General features: G+C 46.1%; 1 protein-coding gene across 3 annotated transcripts in view; it reads right to left on the bottom strand.

Annotated features, from left to right (window-relative positions):
* Positions 1–19752, bottom strand: part of sik3 (SIK family kinase 3) — a 44142-nt gene that overhangs the window by 4124 nt on the left and 20266 nt on the right. For 2 of the 3 annotated variants that reach the window (XM_031573522.1, XM_031573523.1), the window contains exons 13-24: positions 19485–19637; positions 18984–19057; positions 18131–18265; positions 11392–11533; positions 8631–8750; positions 7738–7796; positions 5489–5598; positions 4955–5255; positions 3077–3825; positions 2365–2531; positions 1708–1837; positions 1139–1265 (exon numbers count right to left, since the gene is read on the bottom strand). In XM_031573522.1, coding sequence (XP_031429382.1) covers positions 1144–1265; positions 1708–1837; positions 2365–2531; positions 3077–3825; positions 4955–5255; positions 5489–5598; positions 7738–7796; positions 8631–8750; positions 11392–11533; positions 18131–18265; positions 18984–19057; positions 19485–19637 — 2262 coding nt within the window. In that variant the 3' untranslated portion in view covers positions 1139–1143. The remainder of the gene's footprint in view (positions 1–1138; positions 1266–1707; positions 1838–2364; positions 2532–3076; positions 3826–4954; positions 5256–5488; positions 5599–7737; positions 7797–8630; positions 8751–11391; positions 11534–18130; positions 18266–18983; positions 19058–19484; positions 19638–19752) is intronic. The other variant, XM_031573524.1, reaches the window with a different exon arrangement.

The following is a 19752-nucleotide window of genomic DNA, read 5'->3' as shown; positions in this document are numbered from 1 at the left end:
TGACTTCGAATTTCTGTTTGTAAATGTGATAAGAGAATTCGGTATTTAGCAGTTTATGCTAGCTCTCGTAAAAGCAACTTTTTCATGTCCCCCCCCCGGAATTACTCTCTGAAATTTTACCATGTATTGTCCCCCCCTACAATGAAATGGGATCTCCGCCCCTGCACACACACACACTGAGGCCCTGTTCACACCTGGTATTAACATGCGTCTTGGGTGGTTTAATAAGAAGTGGACAGTTCTAAAGGCCGAGGTACACTTTTGTGGACACGGCTTTGCGCAGTATGGTTACAGACACGCGCATTGGTGTGTCCCAAGGACACTCCTTTTTGTGCTGTTATGGACAAGCTGAGCATGTGTGCACTACGACCTTATTGAACTGAGTGAATGTGAAATACGTGTGGAGAGTGGTAGCAGTAGCAGTTCACACCTGGCATTAGAACGCGCCTCGAGTGACCACTTGTGACTGGACCTCACCTCCCTGCTCTATGTTCACACTTACACACATCATTTCCGTTTGCAAAGACAACAAGGGGGCATAAAACTCAAATCATTTTCATAATGATACTGAAAAATGTCACTTTTTAACTTTGCCATGCATACTAGCATAATGAAAATTGAAGATTGACAAAAATTCTGGGCAAAAAGCACCCCGTCTGATGTTCAAATTAAATCTGGATTACTGTTAACATCAGTGTTTTGTTTCCTTCTGCTAATGTGCTGCTTAGCTGGCTTTTTAGCTTTGGTTTAGGTTTTTTTTTCTAACTAGCTGGCTCATCTTACATCTGACTTGGATTCAACACTGAGAGAGACGTTGCTTGGAGTGTACTGGATTTGCCCTGTGTTCTTTTGCCCTGTGGGTAGCTAGAAAGCACAGGTGAGAACAGCAGCAGCCCCTCAGAGCATTTGGTCTTTGCAAACAGCGGAGTGCGGAGGTGAAATCTAGTCACAAGTGGCGACCCGAGACGCATGTGTGCACCAGACGTACTGAGAGCTGCCCTGAGATATATGGGATTTAGAGAGTTCTGTGATATGAGGGTGATTTAGGCCATTCACCTATGATAGACCCTATGACTCGATCCCTACTCTTCCCCAAACACACACACACACACACACACACACACACACTCACACTCACCTGTGTTAGACCCCTGCCTGCTCCATGCTGTACTGCAGGTCAGGCGGCTTGTAGCTGAGGAGCATGTCGCTGGTGCAGGAGGAGGGGTAGCAGGCAGCAGAGTGGAGATCTCCCTCCACGTCACACACTGCACAGACACACACACAGACACACAGACACACAGACACACACACACACAGACACAGACACAGACACAGACACACACATTAGACACATATTAGACAGTATGGATATTACATTGGTATAAGTGTGTGTGTAAGATGGTGCCTAAGGCTACTACACAAGTTCCAACTAACATGCACTAACATGCTGAACTGCCTAAGGTAATGCAGCATGTTTACATGTGTAAATTCTGCTCTGCTCACTTGAGCAATGCTAGATACTTATTGAACACCAACCACAGTCAAGCATCACTAACTGTTAAAAGACCAGAAAATAGTACAAGTGCTGCCAGCAGTGTTCATATCAGTTTGCTGATTCTTTACAAGTGTGCATGTCCATGTGTTCATGAGTAAATGTGTATTTCTGTACGTGTGTGTGATACCTGTTCGCTGCTCTGAAACACTCACCTGACTCCTCCCTCTGGTGCAGCTGCTGGCTTCCAGTCAGAGATGATTGGCTGAGGATGTCGGACATGCGGGCGGAGCTCAGTGCCTTCCCAGCCAATAGGCTCATTCCCGACATGGGCTCTGCTTGGTCCTGCAGAGAGGGGTAGACAGCTGTAGTCAGACATTTGCAATCCCATAGACTGAACACTAGGGGTCACTGTGTCCCCAGGTAAGATGCAGAAGTAACAAAGCCATCTAAAAACAGACACAGCTGTGTTTTGCACATACTAATACAACTATTTGTTTACCAAATTGTTATACAATATAAACCTATTTCATTTTTAAAAAACTCAGATATTGTGGAATATAAAACAATGACCACATAAGAACAAACTATTGTTAAGGCTTAAAATCTATTTGTATTAGGAGTGCATTACGTGGGCTCAGCTATGTTGCTTTTTTTGTTGTCATTGGCATGTACACTCACAAAGGAGACGCTTTGTCAGTGTGTTTCCTGAATGAAAATAAATAGATGACTGAATGACTTACATACATGTCAGACCTTAATGATCAGAAAATAGGTTCTTCATCCAGATGTGTGTGTAATGTAGAAGTGGGGGCCAAAGTGTCTGTGTGTGTCTGTGTGTGTGCATAGCTCTCAGAAGAGAAGCCACTCACGTAAGCGTCATCGCAGTTCTGGATGGTGTGGTGGCGCTGCAGGGGCCCGCGGGTCCTGTACCCATCCCCCTGCGGCCCCCGGCCCCCGTAGCCCACGCCGTTGTGATCGGGGCCCTCCATGACCTGGCCCACCGCCGTCCGACAGTCCACATGCTCACTCCCAGAGTCTGCAGAAGAGGGGAGGGACAAGGAAGTTACCAAACACACATGAGTTTGCGTGAGCTAGGAGATAGGATTACACCACGCCAGTCTGGTCCGAGGTTATCCAGGGAAAGAAAGGGAAAAAAGGGAAAAAAAAGAGCTAGATTTGTTTGGAAGGCTGTTAAATATACATGAAAATGCAGCGTAATCAACTTAGCTCGTTACTTATGAAACATCCTACAATGGCAAAATTATAAATACCAATTTCATGATAGCGGCATTATCCAATCATTATTGGCACTGGGTAAAATGATACTGGTGTAGTGTGATGCCACAAAATGGTTCTGGTAATTTACATGTTAATACAAGAACCTACAAAAGAACCTTCTAGAACCTTTTGGGCCACTTCTGTCCATCATCTTCATTGCTAAGAAAGGAAAGTGTTTTAAGTCAGATTTTTTGAGTATTTCCAGGCTCTTGAAGGGATACCCATAACCCCAGAGACACTCTCACACATTGCCAGGTTCTCTGCGTGTGAGCGTGCGTGCGTGCGTGTAGGTCTATGTCACACCTCTGGCTGTGGCGCTCCTCATGTAGGCGTGTCTGTGCGTGGGCGAGGCGTAGGGTGGCGTGGCTCCCCGTGGTGGCCCCAGCAGCTCGTGCGGCTCCCCGCAGGCCGACACCTTAGCCAGCAGGCCCTCGTGGCTGTAGCCGACCGGCACCTCGTCCTCCTCCATGCTCTCCGAGTGGGCCAGACCTCCCGGCCCAGACTGGCAGTCGGGCGGCCGGATCTGCAGCAGCTGGTGGTACTGCTGGCCCATGGGCTGCCCGGGGGCTTGGGGAGGCTGTGGTTGAGACTCCAGGGCGTCACCCTGGCCCATCTGGCGCAGCAGCAGCAGCTCACCATAGTCCTGGGGGGTGGCCGGGGACGTGGGGGCCGGGCGGGGGCTCTGCCGTTTCAGCAGGGCGGCCAGGTCTTGCGGGGGCAGCCGGGGGTCGTGGCCTGTGAGCGAGTGGCGGGGTGACAGCAGGCCCTGCAAGGTGGGTGTGACGTGGGGTTGTGCCTGGCGCTGGTAATCCATGGGGGTGGGCGAGAGCAGGGCCTGCTGCAGGGCCGAGGGGTTGCCGTAGCTGCCCACGGGGCCCCCGCCGCCCTGGTAGCCATCCAGGCCGGGCACCTTCAGGGAGGTGCCCTGCAGGTAGGGGTTGTAGCCGCCCACCATGCTGGCCCCGACCCGCGCCCCCTCGCCAAACAGGTGCGGGTTAAACTGGGACTGATCGTACGCCGTGGAGGAGCAGTGGAACCGGCTCAGGCTGCGACTGCAGGAGAGAGATCAACATTAAAGGACAGACCAAAGGAAAAAAAGGTAAAAAGGTAAAGTGAAAAGACAGAAGTACAAAGAAAGAAAGAGAGATAGATGGATAGACAGACAGACAGACAGACAGAGAGAGAAATGGAGCCAGCAATAGAGATAGATGAGCCTAGGGTCTCTGCTAAACTAAATCCTGCATGATACTGTATATCAAGATGCTGTGAACAGGCCATCAGCCCTACTGCCAGGCGACACTGGCCGGCATGGACACTTTATCTGTGTCAATCACTGCCCAGCACTCTGCTACCACTTCAAATTTGACACCACGCCGCAAAATCCAAACTAAACACACACGCATCCAGCCGTGCACACATCTCAATTTACAGTGAGCAGGGCCGTGGAGACACAAACGCTACAGAGACACAAACACCGGGTTATGCTGGTCAAAACGCAATAAGACACCCACAAGATCACATTCACTGAACAGGGTCGATGTAATATGGGGACTTCTAGAACAGAAGGACTTTTCAAATAATTTTCCTACAGTTTGACGGTGCTTGTCACCACCATTCAGATAAAGTGTCAACACACACCACAGTCTCATCACAGAATCCTTACAGAGATGACCTCTGTTGGAATCTGCTGCCATCACATGGGGGTGGGTGTAACCTCTACCGCTACGGGTTATCTGGTCACTTACACTGCTGCATATAAGGTCAGGAGCTTGTAACAGGCTGAATATGGACTCATGGCCAAGTCTTCAGTTAATCCCTTGGTCGATGGCCCTGTTTTCCCTTAAGGCTACTAAAAAAAAATCTATCGATCTATCTCTATATATATGTCTATCAACTATCATGAGATGGTAAATATATATATATATCACATCTCATGAGTGAATGAGGGTTACAATGTAGTTTAATGGAGAGACGTATAAAATAATTTGTATCCAAGGAATGAACAGGAGACAAAATGACATGTGTTAGAAAATTAGAAAACCAGAGAAAAGGGGAAAAAATGAAACAGAAGTCCATTCGACTAACGAGTCAGCAGATGAGGCGGTAGATGCAGTGAAGAGAGGGGCGATGAAAGGCGGCGTGATCAGAGAGCAGGACGAGGAGCAAGAGGCTGAAGGTCACCTGTGCGTCTCGGCGTTGTCGGCACTCAGTTGCTTGCCCAGGACGCGGTGGCCACACGGTGTGGACAGGAAGCCCTGCCGTTGGGCCCCGCCCCCAAGCTCCACTTCCTGCACCTGGATGGTCACCTGCTGCTGCTGTGGGAGGCCCTGGGCCAATCCCACGGCTCCGCGGGCAGGCCCTGCCGACTGCTGCTGCTGCTGATTGGGCAGGGCCATGCGGGGCATGCTGTTGGGGGGCGGGCTCTCTCCCGAGGGCTGGTATAGGGTAGGAGCGTGCTGGTACTGCACTCCAGGCATCCCACCTGAACACACACACACACACACACACACACACACACACACACACACACACACACACACACATATAAATACACACACAGAAACACACACGCACACAATCCACAAAAATGCCAAACACACAGCGGGAAATAAGGGAATGAGAAAGAGGGGGGAAAATAAACAAGATCACAGTCACTCAAGTAAAGTACATCTGCTTTGATTTGTCATGAAACCACGGAGGAAAAGAGACACTCACCATGTCCTTGCATCATCCCTGCACTACCGGGCGGCGGGCTCTGATTGGGCTGCCTGAAGAGGTGATTGCTGGGATGTGTAGGCGGTGGGCTGGAGGGCTGGATGCGCAACCTGAAGAAACAGACGAATGAGAGAGAGAGAGAGAGAGAGAGAGAGAGAGAGAGAGAGAGAGCAAAAGGGAATAATGAAACATTGCTGTACACTTATACAACTTACATATTGAGGCTAATAGTAATATAAGCATCATTGTATGTATCTGAAAAACTGCATTTCTCAAACACAACAACCATAGAGATGGAAAAGATCAAGAAAAATGGGCATTTTCATAGGCAGAGGAATAAGAATACTTAAGATATTATTGATATACTGAGGCTCATCTAAAAAAATCCAGCATATAAACACAGTGTGCGTGCGTGTGTGTGTGTGTGTGTGTGTGTGTGCGTGTGCGCCAGTGACGTGCGGTGAGGTTCGTGGCTGGTGAGGCACTGACTTTTTTAGAGTCAAATTTACAAACACATAAACCCAATTTAGTAACGGCGCCTATTAACGCCCGAAACCTATTAACAGCCTCACGCAGGTACATGTTACTTAATATTGATTTCTATATCAACCAGGATAACGGATTTTAAACACCATACGCTCCTACCCAAAGGGGGTATTTAACTTGTATGTGTGCAAAAAATTGCAGTACAGCGTTATTTAGTGTACTAGACAGCGATTTATTTCTGTGTGTACAAACCCTCATGGAACGAACTGAACGAATTCGATTTCGCAACGAGAATTTGTGAGGGTCATAGAGCTTTCCATAGACATATATACAGAAAGGCTGTTAATGGGTTCCACCTCCTGTATCAGCTAATTTTGCGTGTCGGTCTACACAACGGAAAAAAAAAACTGAAAACACGTTTCAGTTGAAAACCAAACAAGTTACCAGTCCTAATCTAGACACCCACCGCTACTGAAATATGTAAGATTGATTGATTAAAGATTTTTCGATCTATAAATGTTTTTAATAGCTGGGGCGTTAATGGGCGCCTTTACGATAGAGTATCTAAGATCACCATTCAATTGGCAGCTTTCACATTGACTACTGGTTGTTTTTCATATCAGCATTCTTTAAACACACATAGGTAAGGTGCATACAGTAGGCAGCTGCTAGCTTGTGATGAACTCACGTGTAAATATTATGCACTCATGAATATGAACTCCTGAAAATGAACTCTTTCTTACGAAGTTGCACAAGCACCCTGAGGGTTTCTACCTTTTCCCATTATAATTTTAAGAGTTAAATCGAGGAGACTATAACATCAGCTAGATAACCAGCTACCATTTCATGCAAATTGAACTCTTCCGATTAACTCGTAAGGTTATTAAGTGTCCTTAGCTAGCTAATTAGCTAACGTAGCAACAGGATAACCATTGCAACCAGGAAACACAACTTACCTACAATTTAAGTTTAATTTCTCAAAATCAGCTCACCAATAAAAAGCAGTCTTGGGTTCCAAGTGATCACAACCACATGAGTGATGTTAAATGGCTTCACATAGACATAAAACAATCCCAAGAAAAATAATGGGAAATCAACGGAGCTGCCGCTGTAAGTTCAAAACCAAATTTATTCTTGAGGTTCCAACAACGCTTTGAATGTGAGAAGTCGATCGAGTTATCTTCTGTCCCGTCGCTTGACGCATACCTTTTAACTCCGGCATTGGTCTCCCATTATTAATCATTTCACGTTTGGACTGAAAGTCCAGTTTTGAGAACTGCTTCAGCTTAGCAATAAAATCTTCCATTTTCGCCGTCAAGTAGAAGTGTAGAAGAAGAGCAACGTTTCCCAGGATAACCCCGACAGGTGCGCTCTCGCACGCCCCCTTCATTGAGGCAGAGGTACTGTGTGCCTCACCTACATGATTTTTCAATGCGTTTTGAGCTCAGCTCAAAGGTTCTACGCATGCGCAAAACCCAGTTTGGAGCGATTGCGCAATCCTAGGTGAGGCACTGCCTCACTAGCTCCCATAGACAATACATGGTGCCTAACCTGACCGCACGTCCCTTGTTTTCTCCCGTCTATTTGAATAGGACATGCGCAAATTCAGCGAATTCAGCGATTTTGATTATAAAAATGCTCGAAATGAGGCTCTGCCTCACCTGCCTCATAGGACCGCACGTCCCTGGTGTGCGCGTGTGCGTGTGCGTGTGCGTGTGTGTGTGTGCGCGTGTGTGTGTGTGTGCGTGAGTGTGCTCACTCACCTCTGTAGCTGGTGAGTTAGATGGCCAGGCTGGCTTTCTCCATGTCCCAAAGAGAGGGCCTATGGCAGGGAGAGAGGATCAAAATTAATACCAAATGAATATCACTGCTTTTTCTCATCAAACAAGATCTCACAAGACAACCAACAGACAACATCACCACCCTCATAAAAAAGACTACATTACATCAGATTAGATTACATAGATTACAACAAACACAGTGAGTTCATATGGAATAGTACATCTTGTGTTTTATTCTTTCATTATGTAATGGTGCATATCTACACTGATGGACCTTAATGGATGCCTATTAAGATAAGAATATCAGTTTGCTTTATACATTACAGTTTACAGCAAGGGAACTTGGAAAGGAGACTGGGTCAGAGTGACATGGACCTGCTGGCATGCCACTGGTACATTGTGTACGTGTGTGCGTGAGCGTGAGAGAGAGAAAGAGAGTGAGTGAGAGCGAGAGGAAGAGTGTGTGTGTGTGTGTGTGTGTGAGAGAGAGAGAATGAAAATGACAGACAGCATGCAAGTGGGGAGAGAGCAAAAGCAGACAGACAAAGTGACCCAGACAGAGCAGATGACACAGAGGGAACAGAGACATAGAGACTGAGCGCGAAGTGTGTGTGTGTGTGTGTGTACAGACTTGTGTGTGTGTGTGTGAGTGTAAGTGTACAGACTTGTGTCTGCCGGAGTAAAATCTGCTGGTCTTCTAGGTATAGTGTGTGTGTGTGTGTGTGAGTGTAAGTGTACAAACCTGTATCGGCTGGTGTAATATCTGCTGGTCTTCTAGGTGCGTGTCTGCTGGTCTTCTAGGTGCGTGTCTGCGTGTCTGCGTGTCTGCGTGTCTGCGTGTCTGCGTGTCTGCGTGTCTGCGTGTCTGCACAAACCTGTATCTGCTGGTGTAGAATCTGCTGCTCCTGCTGGTACAGAATATGCTGCTGCTGAGTGTGCTCCAGCAGCTTCTCATCATGCGGCCCAGCATACATCTTCTGCAGCTGTTCACACTCCTGACACACACGCGCACACACATACGCGCACACACACACACACACACACACACACACACACACACACACACACACACACACATAGACAGACAGACAGACAGACGCAAAATACACATTGAAATGCTGAGATCTCATACATTTGATCAATATTAACATATCAACAAATCAACAGCTGGGTTTCCATCCTACTCATATTACATATTTTAAGCACATTTATGAAAATTCGGCGACAAGAAATGCGAGTCTGTGTGTGTTTCCATCCGCTGTGTGACACAAATTAAAACTGGGGGTTTTCCTGACCGAGGGACATGTCAACAGCTATGGGTTCAAAACTTGAGCTTGTCAAGGCAACTTAAAAAACGGAAATACGTACTAAAATCTCCATGAATGCGATTTGACTCAAATAAACCCGTTTCCATCAACCTTAGTCACTTTATAACCTGTGTGAATCAGGAGAGAATCCAGGCCCTTCTAGCGAATAGAGTTTCTTATTTGATTCAGAAGATCTTCAACTCTGGATTTCCTATTTGAGTTGACGAAATTTGCATTAAAAAGTTGGATGGAAACCCAGCTATTCTCTTCTCCCTAGCAGATGACTAATACCAGAGAAATGTCACAAAACCTCTTTGTCGCTTCCATTTGGAGGGCAGGGAAGATCATTTCATTCTGGAAACACTAACTCCAGAAAAACAGCACACTTACCACACTACCAAATGATCACCTGACCGACTTCACCCTCTCTCTCGAAAAAAACTAACCTTCAGCCCAGATCCCCTCCACCCTTCACCTCATCTGTCCAAAACTCAAATAAGAGCCCCTAACTCCGCCATCTGCTGCGCTTGGCACCTCGGGACACGCTCCCTTGGATACCCTCAGTGTTCCATCTTAACTGGCCCCTGATGGTCTGTGCTAACCGCAGGGGAGTGACATTATGCTCTCCCTGATCTCCTAAGACCAGGGCATTTGAAAGGCCTTTGGTAGGCTACAGGTCACAGGAGGACGTGGCCCTGCAGAACAAGGGGCATTTAAGTGTGATCAGGGGAGGGGGGCATCAGTACCTGAGAGAACTGCGTGGGGGCAGGCATTGTCTGCCAACAAAGTCATTAACAAGTCAGAGCCTTTGCAGTGGATAAAGCAGTCAGGCACTAGAAAGGTCACAGGGTGGTACCATACCACAGGAGAAAAGAGCACAGATGGAGAGGGTGCCACCAGAGTACGCTTGCAAACAGGGCTATCACAGTTAGAGAGTCACGAGTGGGGGATTCTGTACGCAGTATGTTTGTATGTTTGTTTGTGGAGGAAGAGCACTGACTATTTAAGCCAGTGGTTCTCAAACTTTTTTTGTCATTCCCCACTTTGAACAAGGGGGCCTTTTCAAGCCCCACCTGTCCCTCATCGCTCCCATAAAATGGTAGGCCAAGCTTAAAATGGTCAATTATTGAAATAACCTCAAGTAATAACAAATAGCATCTTATTTAGGTCAGCAAATGTATATTGCTTGGAGTGATTTCATGTTGTAGTGTATTGTTGTTATGGACACGCACACATGGACAGATTATGAAACCATGGGTCAGGACGTGTAACAAAATACACCTCTTCCAACCACAAATAAGAGATAGATTTAAGCCACCTCTGATATTAACAAATACAAAGTCTAAAAACAATTGACAGCAAGCAAAGTTAATAACAGCGACTTCACGCAGAGGCTCTGGTTTAGGGCCCTCCTGAGCTCATGGGCCCTTGGGCCTGGGCCCGGTAGGCCCGTTCGGTAATCCATCCCTGCACACACACAGTATTGTATTTCTTTCTGTTGACGGACTTTTACTTTGACATCATACTCGTCTCGTGGGATAGGAAACAACTGTGACAGTTAGTAACGCACATATCTAGTAAGCCTCCATTAAATTATGCTTTTCCTCGCACCCTCGAAAACAATGACTACGTTTTTTCGCTGTCTCACACTGTGATAAATATGTTTAAGTGACCTATGTTTAAATTCTGTGTTTTAAGAACTGTGTTAGTTCGTTGAAACGTAAAATGTAATTGTTATTCATTTAGATATGTGACCATAACTCCGTTGGTGGCTAACGTTAGCACTTATTAGCCAGCTGTGCTGTAATCTGTTGTTGCGCTGATTCTTGGTGTAATGAATCTAATAGTAACTTGCTGTGTTTAGTTAAGATACCTTCTAAGTATTTTCCGTTTCTTGTGTATTATAGTTTCACTCATAAGTTTTCACCTGACATCAATAAAGGAGCAAGGTGCTCGCTACCTGGCTCGTGAAATCAAGTTTGGCTGACTGTTGAACTGACTGTCAACACACTGGACATGTAAAACACGTAGCGAGAACAGTACACAGCCCTAACTAAACTAAACTAAAGTTTTTTTTTTATTGTCCCGTTGCAATTAATACGCCGACGTCAATCAAAATCTATTGTCTATAAAGGAAAGCATTGCCATAGATCACAGGTAAAATAAATAAATCTCCCGTTCATGGCGTCCATTCGCGCCCCACCTCTCACGTCTCTGTGCCCCACACTTTGAGAAACACTGGTTTAAGCTGTAAGATAAGGTTGTGTGTGCTTTGAGTGTGTGTGTGTGTGGTGTACCTGTTTGAGTGTGTGTTTGTTTGTGTGTGTACCTGTTTGAGCTGTCGGATGAGGGTGTTGTTCTCCAGGTGGGCTTTGATGGCCTGGATGGTGGCGGCCCCATCTGAAAAGCGCCTCACTGGAGAGAAGCGCTCCATGGGCAGGTGCAGGGTGTTACTGTCCTTATAAGAGGTCCTGGAGGAAGGGGAATACCGTCAACACATAACATGAACACACACACAACCACATGGACACACACACAAACACACACAGAACCACATAGACAAACACAATCAGGTAGACACACACTTACAAATATAGACTCACATGGTCACTAGGGTTGCAAAATTCTGGGAATATTCAAAGTTGGAAACTTTCCATGGGAATTAATGGGAATATACGGGAATTAACGGGAATAAACTGGACATTTTGGGGTAGTTTATACAAACTGTATTTATCTTGTCATACATGACAATATATGACAATTCCGAGCATCCTGTAGTGTGCAGGATGCTGGGAATTATCTGTGCATGTCATAGAACAATGCACAGTGCAGGGTTGAAATTCAACTGAATTTGCATTAAATCGGGTTGTTTTAACCAAGATCATGCTGCAGGATCTAGAATTGCTCACGTTAGCCACTTGCCAGCTAGACAATTTTGTTCCTGTGGACTATAAACTACAGACAAGGACTAGTCACCTGTTTGCGTTGTCAATGGATAATGGATACAGCGTGCTTTTTCGGACAAGAGGACTTCGGACTTTCATTTGACGCATTTGATCATGTCGGGTTGAGAGAAAAATAAAACACGAATCCATTAATTCTGTCAATTTGGTTTAGAATAGCTAGATACATCTTTTGCAAAGAAACACACCGTGTGCTGCATTCCATACATCTTTAAAATACAGTTTTGAATGACGTTTTTATTGCTCAGCCTTTAATTTGCAGTAATTACTTTTATTTTTCGTTAAGTTGCCCAACTCGCGCTTTTTTGATGGACCCCAACAGCCGCGAGTAATCGAGGTGATGGTGTACTTTTGCGTGGACATACATACATCCTACTCTCACTGCTGTAAAAAAAGTTAGCCTACTGTATACAAATAACAAGTAAGTGTAACAAGTAATCGATATGCTAGGTAATGACAAAGACGTTCAAATACAGAAACAGAAAGTCATAGGTTTACGTTTCTGGCAGACAATGTTCCCAATTAGCTGCATCCAGGGTCCAGCTGAGCTAGGCTTGCCTAGTCTTGTTTTTTTAACTACATTTAAGTTCCCTGTTATAGGCTAACTTTTTGCAAAAACAAATTGTCAACATTTCCAAAATTCCCGAGCTTAACTTCCCATGCAAAGTTTCCTTAAGTTTACCGGCAATTTTCCGCCCCTTTGCAACCCCAATGGTCACACAAAACACACACAAACATAAGTCAGCATGACACACACACACACACACACACACAGACAGACACACACACACACACATACACACACACACACAAACAAACACACAAACACACAAACACACAAACACACAGGTAATCTCATTAACACTGGCCTTTACAGGTTATTAGTCCACTTAGTGCTATTCTGGGAGTGCTGAGAGCAAGCTGGGATTGTGGCTGAATATCCATCAATCCCAAACCATCAGCCTGGAACAACAGTCATCAGATGTCTGTTTAGCCCATGTGAGCCACCTGGCCTCCCCTTCACTACACGTGTCAGACATGCTAACCAACTGGCAGAGTCCGATATGTTGGTCATATTATTTCAAGCGACTGGAGTGCGAGGCCATTGTTTACAGTGGGGAGGTTGTAGCTGTAATTCTGGATTTTGTAAGGAAGCTATGAGATTATCTCAATTCAATTTAAAAATACTGTCCCATCAAGCACCCACATGATCAGAAGTCTGTGGTAATGAGACCTTGCATCAAATGGTTTTATACCATCTGACATTGTACCATAAACACAAAAACTACTAGTTTCTGACTGACTCAGAAATGCTCTGATTGGTTGAGCATTTTCTCATATATTGGAATTGCAAATCTTTTTTTTCCTTTTCTTAGATAAGATGTTAATTCTTTCCCTCTTTTTTATCCTTTGATAGAAAGGCTGCAAATATCTCCAAATATCAGCAAAAGATTTACACCACTATCCATATGCTTGATCAGTCCCTCCAGGATTTTGCAATCTTGCATTTTCACAAATTCACGCAAATTCAAGGATTTCCCACAATTACATTTACCGTAAGTCATTGAATTTCTGCATTATTTGTGATCAGAATCATAGCAATTTTGGAGAATTCCCACACGAAATTCAGTGACTTCTGGCCTTAACAATAACAAAAACAAAAAACCACCCCAAAGAAACACCCCCTCAAAATCACCACAAATTCAGTCACTTTTGACCACAGTAATCACAACAAACCCTCGCGATGTCCTGGAGGGACTACTTGTTACCATATGGCGCCACAAATGTCAATAACAGTACCATACCATAGCAGTCAACAACAAGAGACAGTGGCCTTAAGTGACACAGAGAGAGAGAGAGAGAGAGAGAGAGAGAGAGAGAGAGAGAGACACTGTCCCTTTCCAGCCTCTGAGCACGTACAAGCTAAGCTAAGCTAAGCTGAGCGGGTCAAACAGAATTTCACCGTTTCTCAATTCCTCAAATGCCCGTTCATACCATCCAGTGGTGGGCTAAATACAGAAACAGAAAGTCATAGGTTTACGTTTCTGGCAGACAATGTTCCCAATTAGCTGCATCCAGGGTCCAGCTGAGCTAGGCTTGCCTAGTCTTGTTTTTTTAACTACATTTAAGTTCCCTGTTATAGGCTAACTTTTTGCAAAAACAAATTGTCAACATTTCCAAAATTCCCGAGCTTAACTTCCCATGCAAAGTTTCCTTAAGTTTACCGGCAATTTTCCGCCCCTTTGCAACCCCAATGGTCACACAAAACACACACAAACATAAGTCAGCATGACACACATACACACACACACACACAAACACACAAACACACAGGTAATCTCATTAACACTGGCCTTTACAGGTTATTAGTCCACTTAGTGCTATTCTGGGAGTGCTGAGAGCAAGCTGGGATTGTGGCTGAATATCCATTAATCCCAAACCATCAGCCTGGAACAACAGTCATCAGATGTCTGTTTAGCCCATGTGAGCCACCTGGCCTCCCCTTCACTACACGTGTCAGACATGCTAACCAACTGGCAGAGTCCGATATGTTGGTCATATTATTTCAAGCGACTGGAGTGCGAGGCCATTGTTTACAGTGGGGAGGTTGTAGCTGTAATTCTGGATTTTGTAAGGAAGCGATTATGAGATTATCTCAATTCAATTTAAAAATACTGTCCCATCAAGCACCCACATGATCAGAAGTCTGTGGTAATGAGACCTTGCATCAAGCAAGGTAAGCTGAGCGGGTCAAACAGAATTTCACCGTTTCTCAATTCCTCAAATGCCCGTTCATACCATCCAGTGGTGGGCCCACTCGTCATCTGACCGTAACAGTGGACCACACTGGCATATGGCATCCTAATGATCATGCTGACGGTCAAAGAGCAAAAACTGTACAAGAGCTATAATGTTATTTTTCCCCTATAATCCTAAAAATGACTGCGCTTAAGGTCACATACAGCTTAGGATATGGCCCAAGGGGTCAAAGCAATCTATTCTATTTCTGAACATGCCTAAAATGGTCTTACATAACACAATCACTGTGAAGGGGATTTCCCCCCCCCCCCCCTTCTCTCTTTTTTTTTTTTTTTAAATCATCAAATGAAATCTTGTTTTCAGGAAATGATTATTTCCATCACTATGTACAAAACAAGTGGGCCGTGTTGGTAACCAAGGGCTTGCGTAAGTTCAGTCAGCCTTGCCCTGCTTTGATGCAGGTCAGGCTTGGGCTGGCTATCCCCGGTTCCACCCTATCAATGAATCTGTCGCCACACTTGGGTCAGCAGATCAGGGCCTCGTCTGATTTAGCACATGGGTCTTTCCGGGCCGTGTCGGCACCAGGCACTTGGGGTGTGACATACAGTAAGCCAGACCAAAACACTGCGCGTGGGGCGAGAAAAAAAAACCATTTAGAGCTTCAAGGAGCGTGCAACAATCCCAGATGCAGTGGGTTTGTGCGTGTGTGTTTGTGCTTGAGTGTGTATATGTGTGTGTTTATGTAGGTACAGTCCATTCAGAAAGTATTCAGATTTCACATTTTGTTACGTTGCAGTCTTATGCTAAAAGCGTTTGAATTCATTCCTTCCCTCATTAATCTAAACTCAATACCCCATAATAGCAAACCGAAAACAGGATTTTTTAAAACAATTTAAGCAAAATAAAGGATAAATTGAAATATCACACTGAGGGCCAGATTTACTAACATAATTGCGCCCACTTCAGGCATAATTTCTACGCAATATGCGGGTAAAGACATTGAACCGTATTTACAAAATTGAAATTGCCCGCTGCTGAAGCTGATAGAGGCAAGTTGCGCTTCCTGTCTTATACATATGCATAAATGGGAGGGTATAAGGGAAAATGGGTGTTCGCCGCAAAAAGATGGGAGGAGATGTGTAAAGTGCGCCTAATTATATATTCCGTGGTTTTTACTAAGACTGCCTGACGAGAGCATGTCTCTAATTTGCATTAAAATTCTCCGCCTCATAAAAGCAGGTCTAAACCAGGTCTGTTCCATTTGTAACGAAACAAGAGGTGTTTTTGCATGACATATCAGCTGCTTAATGAAAACCATGTGCGTGCGAGAAATTTTACGCAATTCATTAAAATAAATAAAAAAATACGAACATAGGGGTTTTGGGTGGGGATACAGGTGAAAATATAACAGAAATGTTATTTGTTTAAATGTTTGTTTTTGATATATCATTTAATATAGGCATATCAAAAATTGTCCCACCAGCTAGCTGTTCGGCCAGGTCTTACCCAGAATCGCCGCTCCATGTAGGGTTTAAACCGTCTTCTTTGCCTTCTTACCCAGCGCTCGCCTTCTGAGTAGGAGTAACGTGTATCTATTCAGGAAAAAGTACTTGTACCTGAAGTACACTAACTAAACTAAGTAAATTGTAAAGACAGAGCAGCATATTCATTTCACCTTCCATGTTTATTTTGACGTTATAGCCAGTCGAGCGCAAGCTCCCAGTGCCAACGTCAGCGTATCTGAAAACCTCCGTTTCCCCTGACAACGCGAACTTGAGTTTTCAAATGTATCCGCCTAGGGAAGCGTTTTTTAAAAGCATCGTTTTCAGTGTCGGAATACGCCGTTTTAGTGTGGACGGAAGGGCTAACAGAGAAATATTTATGTGTTTCTATATTTTTCCGGGTTAGTGTGGACGGGGTCTAAGTTTGCTGTAACCTCGTGAACCAAAAGCTCTAATTCTAACTCATCTTCCATGGTGGCAGGAACACGCAGGCTCATTCTCCCCTATTTTAGCGGCGCGCTAATAACACTAGAGGGCGGAGTAAGGCGCTGATTACGCAACAAGGTTCTTGTTTGATAAATACTACGCAAAATGCGGAAACACACCGTGCGCTGTATGCGGTTTGGCAAAGGCGCTGATTACGCTGCGCTCGCAAATGTACGTAAATGAGGCCCTGAGTATTCAGACCCTTTGCTATGACACTTGAAATGTCTATGTTTCTACACCTTGATTCCACCTGTGGTCCATTAAATTGATTGGACATGGTTTGGAAACGCACCCACCTATATAAGGTGTCACAGCTTACAATGTATATCTGATGAGCCATGAGGTTGAAGGGACTGCCTGCAGAGCTTAAAGTCAGGATTGTGTTGAGGCACAGATCTGGAGAAGGCTACAAACTATTTCTCCTACATTGAAAGATCCCAAGAGCACAGTGGCCTCTTTAAATCTTTGGCTTCCTAGAGCTGGCCGCCTGGCCAAACTGAGCAATCGGGGAGAAGCCTTGGTAAGAGAGGTGACCAAGAATCCGATGGTTATTCTGGCTGAACTCCAAATCCTGTGTGGAGATGGAAGAAACTTCCAGAAGGACGACCATCACTACAACACTCTGGACTTTATGAACGAGTGGCCAGACCTCAGTGAAAGACACAGGAAATCTCGCTTGGTGGTTGCAAAAACGCACTTGGTCTGGTCTGATAAAACCAAGATTAAACCGTTTGGCCTCAATACTAAGTGTCATGTTTGGAGGAAGCCCTGCACTACTCATCACCTGCCCAATACCGTGACAGTGAAGTATGGTAGTAGCGGTGACAAGGACTGTAATCGCTGCCAAAGGTGCTTCAACTAAATAATGAGTAAAGGGTCTGAATACTTATGTCAATATAATATTGTTTTTTCCTTTTTAATACATTTGCAAACATTGTTACAATCCTGTTTTCACCTTATATTTATGGGAGATTGAGTGTAGACTGATGAGGAGAAAAAAAGAATTTAGATTGATACAAAATGTAGAAAACGATTTTAGCACAAGACTGCAACATAACAAAACAAAAAGTGAGAGAATTGAAGGGGTCTGAATACTTTTTTTGAATGCACTTCAAGTGTGTGTGTGTGTGTGAGCATGCCGTCCTTGGGTGTCCGGCGTTGTGTTCCCAGCTGGCTGTAGACGCACTCTCTCGCACGCTCTCAGACATGCGTAGTCCACCCTCCCCTCTCTCCCAACCCCTTCCTCTCCTCTCTGGCTGTGTGATGTTACTGTGGGTGGGTGGGTGCTGTCAGCTCAGCGTGGATGGAGGTGTGTGGGAACTGTGGGGGGGGAAGGAGGGAGTGGAGGGGCCCTCACCGAGGGTGCTGCTCCGGGGCCCAGCCCCACTGCCGGGAGCCTTGGGGCCTCTGGGGGTCGGCGGCCAGCTCGGCGGCGAGGCCTGTGCTCATGGGCGCGTGCATGGTGTGCCGCTTGGAGCTGTTCGCCAAGTACCTGGGGCCACGGGAAGGGGAAGGGAGGGGGGAGGATGGGGAGGAGACAGGAAGCAGCACGCAGTCAGCTCTCTGGGCTATCTGCTACAAAGGATGATGGCGGGGGGGGCCAATTTAACGAGGCCGAACCCCTCTAATCATAATAATATAATTTAGCATTTATCAATATACATTGTTTTTGTTGAGCAAGCTTAGGTCAAGAGCGAAGCCAGGTGAAGAAAATACAAATTTAGCTGTCAGTCGAAATGAGACAGATTGTAATATTAAAGCGTGGGAGGGAGGAAGGAAGGGGGAGGAAGGAGGAGTAAGGGTGGTAAGGGGAGGGGAAAGATTGGTTGTTTTTGTTTTGTTTGATCTGGGAGACAAGAGGTGTTGATTGTGGCGCTGATGGGAGGAAAGCCAGTGCGAGATGAAGAGGAGGAGCCACCGCGACGGTGGCCCCCCACTGGCAGAAAGCGGTGCTGCAGCCTTGTAACACTCACCCCCAACCCCCAATTCCCAGCCCCCAACCCCCAATTCCCAGCCCCCAACTCCTGACCCCCCCACCCTCACCTTCCACTCCCACCCCACCCGACACCTGCCACCAGAGGCCCAGAGCACCCAGCATTATGCCCCCTGAACAACCCCAGACAAAGCAGAAGCGCCCCACACACCTGCCCCGCCCCTCCATTCGCCCCAGTTCTCGGCCCCACCCCAGCCCACCTCCAGGAGTTACTGACCTCTGCACTGCCTCCTGGTCTGGCTCGCCATCAGACCCCTCTTCGTCCACGGGGGCCACTGCTGGGATAGGGTGCTGGGGAGAGAGAGGTGGAGAGAGAAGTAAGGACTGATGATCACACACAGACACTCTAAGGCCACACACACACACACACACTCACTCTAAGGCCACTCACAGGGCTAGCCACCAGCGGGGACTGATGATCTCACACACACACACACACACACACACACACACACACACACACACTCTAAGGCCACTCACAGGGCTAGCCACCAGTGGGGACTGATGATCACACACACACACACACACACACACACACACACACACTCTAAGGCCACTCACAGGGCTAGCCACCAGTGGGGACTGATGATCACACACACACACACACACACACACACACACACACACACACACACACACACACACACACACACACACACACACACACACACACACACACACACACACACACACACTCACACACTCTAAGGCCACTCACAGGGCTAGCCACCAGCGGGGACTGTCCGCGGGGCCTCTTGAGCAGCTGCTGGGCGTGCAACTGGATGTTGGCCCCTCCGTCGGAAGCCCTGCGGCCCAGGGGCCCCATGCCGTTCAGCAGCTGCAGGGTGGGGGGCTGCAGCAGACACTGCTCCTGTAGGGGGAGACTGCAGGGTCAAGGACATAATATACCTCCACACACACACACACACACACATTACTATTTAATTACATAATTCTTACATAAACACTTAAATGCCTATATAACC

This window comes from Clupea harengus, chromosome 9 (assembly GCF_900700415.2).
Source record: "Clupea harengus chromosome 9, Ch_v2.0.2, whole genome shotgun sequence".
NCBI lineage: Eukaryota > Metazoa > Chordata > Actinopteri > Clupeiformes > Clupeidae > Clupea > Clupea harengus.
Note: the sequence above shows the minus strand (reverse complement) of the source record. Positions and strands in the feature narration are given on the sequence as shown.